The sequence below is a fragment of the Impatiens glandulifera genome, chromosome 4 (assembly GCF_907164915.1).
Source record: "Impatiens glandulifera chromosome 4, dImpGla2.1, whole genome shotgun sequence".
Classification (NCBI taxonomy): Eukaryota; Viridiplantae; Streptophyta; class Magnoliopsida; order Ericales; family Balsaminaceae; genus Impatiens; species Impatiens glandulifera.
In genome coordinates this window covers 9,488,611-9,496,281 of record NC_061865.1, presented here as the reverse complement: position 1 = coordinate 9,496,281, position 7,671 = coordinate 9,488,611, and the positions used below count along the sequence as shown (strand labels likewise).

Below are 7,671 nucleotides of genomic sequence, written 5' to 3'. Positions count from 1 at the left end.
TGTAGTTATTTTTATTTGTAATATGTTTTTCATTTTGACAATTGAATTCTTTCTTTTCTTCTGATCATCATTATCTTTCATTTTGCACCACACAAGTAAAATATAACAAACAAAATAAATATAAGATTAAAAATGGTGTAGAATCAAACTTTTTTTTCTCTCACTAACAAATAATAAAGAGGCTTTCTTTCTCCACAACTAAATATTTCTCTATATTTTGGTCATAAACAACTCAAACAATAGTCAAATAAATAAAATATCTTATTGTAACAATCTTAAAAGATATATTATATTATTTGTTAAACATAAAATGTTACATAATCAAACAAATAAAATAATCAAACAAATAAAATAACAAATATGACATAATCAATAACTAATGCAATTAAAGTAAAATAAAAAAGTCCTTACAAAACTTATCATCTTAGTAAAAGTTATATATATGTATATCTATATATATTATTTGGATTGTAACAATCTTAAAATATTTTAAGGGAATGAAATTGTGAGATTTAAAAGGAGGAGTCCTATAAACTAATCAACCCATTCTCATTCTCTCACAAACATCAATGGCCGCCGTTCACGACCAAGAAAATCCTCCCGCCGCCGCCGCTGCCGTGGTGGTGGTGGTAGTACCCTTCTTATTTCAAAGCCACCTAAACCAAGCCTTACAGCTCGCCCACCTCATCTCCTCTTACAAAATCCCGGTCTACTACGCCACCTCCGCCGCCCACTGTCGCCAAGCCAAGCTCCGTTACAACGGAAAAAACACATCTTCAATAACCCACCTCAATTTCATCGAATTACCCATGCCACCTTTCCTTTCTCCACCACCCAATCCAAATTCAACCCTAAAATTCCCATCTCATCTCCAGCCCTGTTTGGATGTCTGCTTAGAATTACGCCACCCAACCGCTGCCCTCTTGCGTCAACTCTCCTCTTCATCTAAAAGGGTCGTCGTTATCAACGACACAAATATGGCGTACGTCACTCAAGACGTCGCCACCATTCCAAATGCAGAATCCTACTCTTTCTCCTGCATATCCGCGTTCAGTCTTCACTGTATAATCAATCAAGGTATACTTGATGAGTATAAAACTAATGTCGATCGTATTTATTTAAAACCGATTGCAGAAACTGTCACGCCGGAGATACTGAAGTTCGCGGCGTATCAATCCCCTCATGAAGACCTTAAGAGTGGAGATTTAATCAATACGTGTAGAACGCTGGAAAGATCGTATCTTGATTTACTAAAGGATAAGAAACAATGGGCTGTTGCGCCATTGAATCCGGTGATTAGAGCGACCGACGAGATGATTAATAACAACACTTGTCTTCTGTGGCTAGACAAACAGCCGAGGAAGTCTGTTTTATTCGTTTCGTTTGGATCGACAACTTCAATGATGGATGAACAGGTGAAGGAACTTGCTATGGGTCTTAGACAGAGCAAACAGAGATTTCTCTGGGTTTTTAGAGATGCGGAAAGGGGAAATGCTTTTAGCGATGATAATGGAGATCGGAAAAGCGGATTGCCAGATGGGTTTGAAGAGAGTGTGGAGGGAATAGGAATGGTGACACGAGATTGGGCACCGCAAGTTGAGATCTTGGGTCATGGTTCGGTTGGAGCGTTTATGAGTCATTGTGGTTGGAATTCGTGTATGGAGAGTTTGAGTATGGGGGTTCCTATTGTGGCTTGGCCAATGCATTCTGAACAACCTTATAATGCTCTGCTTGTGACCGAGATGCTTAAGGCTGGTGTGGCGATTAAGGAATGTGATGGGGATTTGGTGGGTTCGGATTTGATTAAGGAGGCGATTGAAGAGATGATGGTTTCTGATGAAGGAGTGATTAAGAGAGAAAGGGCGGAGGAAATTGGTTTGGTTTTGAGGAATGCTGTTGAAGAAGGTGGTGCTACTCGTTTGGAGATGGATTCTTTTGTTGAACACATAACCAGATAGATTAAGATTAGTTTGGAAAACTTCTTGCTCTAGTGAAACCCTAAATAAATTTTTACTTAATGTGTCCGAACTATGTTTGACATGTAGTCTTATCAAGAATCTAATAATGGAATGAACAAGTTATCATTCATCTTTTATATATCATTTGAACTTAAATTTAAATTATATTATATTTAATAATTTTAAAATAGTTAATTAATATTAATATGTAATAGGAAAGGATTTTTAAGTTGAACTTAAAAATATGAATTATCTTCACATAAATATTTGTTTTTATGATAATTCTAATAAATTATATTAGATAATTTGTTGAACAAAATAAAATAGTTTTAGTTATAAAGTTATTTTTATTATGTTATTATATCAATAGTTTAATGATTATTTTGTAAGATGTATGAAGTTGTTGTATCAATTAATAAGATTGGGAGATAGCCCCATAAGATCATTATGTTTTTTTTTTTTAATTCTTGTGCATTACTCAATCACAAGTTTTTCCATTTGATTCTGAAAATCAACATGGTATCAGAGCACGATGAAGTTTTCTTTTGTTAGGATTTGGATCCCTCAAATCCGACCTGATTGAAACAATCTATAAAAAAAACTGAAAAAAGAAGAACAATAGAAAACACATATTTATAGTGGTTCACTCAAATTGAGCTACGTCCACTTCAGCCGTCACCAGATTTCACTATGAAGGAAAATAATGAATATAAAGTTTTACCTCACACTTTATCTCTCTAAAATTTTATCTTCACAATGTAAACTCTTAATAATAACATATCTATAGGGTAATCATTCAAGTAATAAAACATAAATAACTCTTGGTCAGGCCCAAGTCCAAACCCAAATACAAACCCAATAAACGCTAATTAACAATTGTAGAGTTTATTATAAGTGTATGCTCTATAACTCAACAATCTCCCACTTGGAGACTAACTTTATCATCTCTCGATCGGTAGTGGTCTTCCATTTAATGTCTTAACGAAGAAGACCAACTGAAGTTGCAAACAACTTCAATTTCTCGTTTGTCACAACTTTTGTTAGCATATCAGTTGGATTCTCACTCCCGGGAATCTTCTCAAGAGCTAATACTCTATCTTCTAAGTTGTTTGGATGAAATGATAACGAACATGTATATGCTTTGTCCTTCCATGATAAACTGGATTCTTTGCCAAATAAATGACACTCTGACTATTGCATCGCAACACACTTTCCTTGTAGTCTTGACCCAATTCTTGCAAAAAGGGTTGTAACCACATCATCTCCTTAGTAGCCTTTGTCATAGCAACATACTCTACCTCACAACTAGGAAGAGTAACAATCTTCTGCGATTTTGAAACTCAATTGATTGCAGTACCTCCTAGAGTATAAATGTACAATGTGCTCTTTCTACTATCAACATCACCACCATTGTCAGCATCAACATATCTTTCCAAACCCATATTAGACTTTCGAAAATACAAAGCGAGACATGTACTTCCTCTTAAGTATCATAGTATTCATTTTACTGTTTCCCAATGTTGTCTACTCGGGTTGCTCATGAATATGCTAACAACTCCCATTGCATTTATTATGTCTGGTCTTGTGCAAATCATCGCATACATAATACAATCAATGGTAGATACATACAGAACAATGACCATGTATTTTTTTCTCCTCCTCTTTTGAAGGCGACTGATCTTTAGATAGTCTGAAGTGACTAGCTAAGGGGGTAGTAACTGGTTTTGCATTATACAAGTTGAACATGTTAAGAACTTTCTTTACTTATTTTTCTTGTGAAAACTTGAGAATTTCTTCACCCCTGAAAATTCTCATCCCAATGATTTGTTTTGCAGCACCTAAATCCTTCATTGAAAACTTTTCAGACAACTCTTTCTTAATCTTGTTAATCTCATACAAGCTTGCTCCAGCAATCAATATGTCATCAACGTAGAGGAATAGAATATTGTATGATTTATCAAACCTCTTGATATAACAACAATGATCAACTCCACACCTCAAAAAATTGTTACTTTTCTTGAAGCTATCGAATTTCTTGTACCATTGCCTTGAAATCTGTTTCAAACCATACAGACTCTTCTGAAACTTACAAACAAGCTCATCTTTTCCTTTGATTTTAAATCCTTCTGGTTGTCGCATGTAAATCTCTTCATCTAAATCACCATGAAGAAAAACAGTTTTGACATCCATTTGTTGAAGATGGAGGTCTTCTTTCACAACCAAACTCAAAATAGTTCTAATTGTCATTAATTTAACTACTAGAGAGAAGATCTCATTGTAGTCAATACCTTCTTTCTGTTAAAATTCTTTCACAACCAATCTTTCCTTGTAGCTCGTGGTTTTATCATATTCTTCTTTAATCTTGAAGATTCATTTGTTGTGAAGTGTTTTCTTTCTCTTTGTTAGCTTAGTGAGTTCCCAAGTCTGATTCAACGTCAAAGAGTTCATCTCATCTTTCATCGCATACTCCCACTTAACCGATTCATTAGATTGTATTGCTTCCTCATAGCATTCAGGTTCACATATATCTGTCAATAAGATATAGTTCAGAGATGGAGACCACCTCTCTACTGGTTTTCAATTCCTTGACGATCTTCTTAACTGTATAACTGGTGTTTACTGATTTGCCTCTAAGGCCACGTTTTCAATGATTTCATCTTCAACAACACATTGGTCTTCTTCGACAGTCGGTATATATTCAACTCAAAATTCTCTCAAATCGACTGTACTAGTCTCTTCTAACTTGGAATCATCATCTAATGTCTTTCCAACATAATCTCTATAGAGAACCTATTCATTGAAGATAATGTTTCTCCTATAAATGATCTTCCGATTTTGATTATCCCAGAAACGATAACCAAACTCGATATCAGCTTCTTTAAGAATTTTGAATTCAATAGGAACAAAGGATCCTCTGTTTATCAAGTAGGCAGTAGTGTTGATAGATTATGCCCATAAAGTTTTAGGCAGTCCTGCATGTAATCTCATGCTCTTAGCACGTTCGTTCAATGTTCGATTCAGTCGTTCAACTACTCCATTCTTTGAGGCATTCGAGAAATAGTCTTCACCATATTGATCCCATTTACATCACAATATTCTTTGAAATTTGAACTGATGTACTTGCATTCGTTGTCGGATTTCAAGCATTTAACCTTCCGATTTCTTTCATTTTCAACCAAAACCTTTCTATTTTTTGAAAACCACAAATACATCAGATTTGTTTTTCATAAAATATACTCATACCTTTCTCGTCAAATCATCTATAAACGTCACGTAGTAGTGTGATCCGTCAATAGAAGAAATAGGTGTAGGTACCCACACATTAGTGTGTATCAACTATAACTTTTCTTTCTTGAGCTCCTTCATCAACTATAACCTTTCTTTCTTCCAAACAGAACCATTTTTCATCTTCAATTTGATGCCCCTCATGCCAACAATATCTAGTGGTTCACCATCTTCGAAATAAACTTTTCCACAGTTTCCAGCCCCATAATTCTCTTTTAATTCTTTGTGGGCAGTGGTGTGGAAAGATGCTCCTGAGTCCAAAACCCATGAATCTATCCTCGAAAATATGGGTTTTGAAGCTAAATGGAGGAGGTGGATCAAAACTTGTGTTACTGAACCTAAGTTCTCAATTCTTATAAACGACATGGTATATAGATTTTCAAGAGCTCGAGATGACTTAGACAAGGGAATCCTTTATCACTCCTCATTTTCACAATGGTTATGGAAGATTTATCAAAACTATTCGAGAGAGTCATCAATGCTAGTCTTTTCACGAAAATTAATATATGAACGACGAAAAGACCCAACTACATATCTCACTTACTTTTTATTGATGACACTCTTTGTCTTACTAAGCCTACAATAGAAAACCTTCATTCTCTTCGAAAGATTTTTATTCTCTTTTAGACATGCTCGGGTTAAAGATTAATATAGAAAAGTCTGAATTTTTTTTCATCGGTAACGTTCATAACACTCATCCATTGACCAAAATTTTGGGGTTCAGAATTGGTTCTCTCCCATCAAAGTATTTCGACTTCCCTCTTAGCGCCAAATTCAGTTGCAAGGATATTGGAATTCTATCATCGAGAAAATGATAAATGGGTTGTACTTTAGAATAGCAAACTTCTCTCTAAAGACAATACAGTAGGTTGGTCCTCCTTAAGAACTCCCTCACCACAATCCCAACATTCAATATATCACTCTTCCCTATTCCTGCACCGATGACCAGCAGAATGGACACAGTCATTAGGAATTTCCTCTAAGTCAACTCTAACTCATCTAAAATCACTCATTTGGTGAGATGGGACACAACGAAGCTTGACGTTGTTGACGACATACTCGGAATCAAGGACTTCTCCCTTTTCAACACTTCGCCCCTTTGTAAATGGTGGTGGGGATTTCTCAATGGAAACACAAGTCTTTGGAAGAAAGCAAGCATCGCCAATTACAGACTTCGAGATAACGAGTTGATACCTTTTCTTGGAGAAAATTTATGGGTAGAAGCATATGGGGCCGTATCTATAAAACATGAGTGAAGTTCCACCCCCTTCTCATTTTTACGATTGTTAATGGTAAGAAAATCGATTTTTGAAATGATCTGTGGCACCCTAACAGAAAATTGTCAGACTCTTATCGAGATCTTTTTGAGATCTCTAGTAAAAAGGAGGTTAAAGTGACAGATTGTTTTCGTCTCACATCTAACCAAATTGTGTGGAGAATTCGACTTTCCACCGAAGAGGAGGGGAGATGAGATCTCCTCTTAGATGCTCTTATCAATGTTTCGATTGACCTAGAAACTGACGACAAATTTTCTCTGTCCGACTCTCTCGATTTTAAAACTAGCTACATTTATTATGTGTCTCTCCAAAAAATTACATCCTAGTTTCCTTGAAAAGAGGTATGGAAATAAAAAAAATCCATCAAAAATCTCGTTTTTATGTTGAAAAGCTATTAATGGAGGAGTCTTGACATCTAACAAACTGGAAGAAGAAAAAATGAATTTCATCTCGCTAGCAGATGCAACATTTATTTAAAGAGTGAAGAATTCATTGATCACATTCTTCTTCATTATAACATTACCAAGAACATGTGGGCTCTTCTACATAACCTCCTTCAATTTCAATAGGATACCCCATCAAAAGTCGTTGACTTCTCAGTAAAATGGATTGAATTATGTTTTAGCAACAAAATCACGGACGACTGAAAACCAATTCCCCTCATCATGTGGTGGACAATCTGGAAATAAATAAATAGAAGAATTTTTGAAGGGAAATAATTTATGTTACACGCGTTCACCTCAATCCGAAAAAGAGGGGCTTGTACGGGATGATTATTTTTTGACCTTATTGGTATTTAAAATTCTTATGTTGTTTTCTTATTTATTGTCTTGTTTTTTCCGTTCATTTTATAACGTTTAAACGTATTTTGCATTCTTTGTAATAAAAATTAACCTTTTTCAAAAAAAAAATCAGCTTTGTTTTCTTACGCTCGGATCAAGATAAATTTACTATCGCTCAGAATTTTTGATAGAGATTTTTCGACACTTGCTTGTTCTTCTTCATCTCTAATCGTTATTAAATACGAAAAAAATGGTGTGATAGCTATATAAGGTTCATTAATCTTTGTAAATTTGGGTAAATTTATAATAAGTAACTTCTAACATTTTAATTAAATAAATTTTTTTATTATTTTCAAATTATTTATGTAA

General features: G+C 34.8%; 1 protein-coding gene across 1 annotated transcript; it reads left to right on the top strand.

Moving 5' to 3' along the window:
* The first annotated feature begins 569 nt into the window (after positions 1–569).
* Positions 570–1,958, top strand: LOC124934670 (zeatin O-glucosyltransferase-like). Its single transcript, XM_047475189.1, has one exon. It carries the CDS (start codon positions 570–572, stop codon positions 1,956–1,958), a length of 1,389 nt encoding a protein of 462 aa, XP_047331145.1.
* The last annotated feature ends 5,713 nt before the right edge of the window (positions 1,959–7,671 follow it).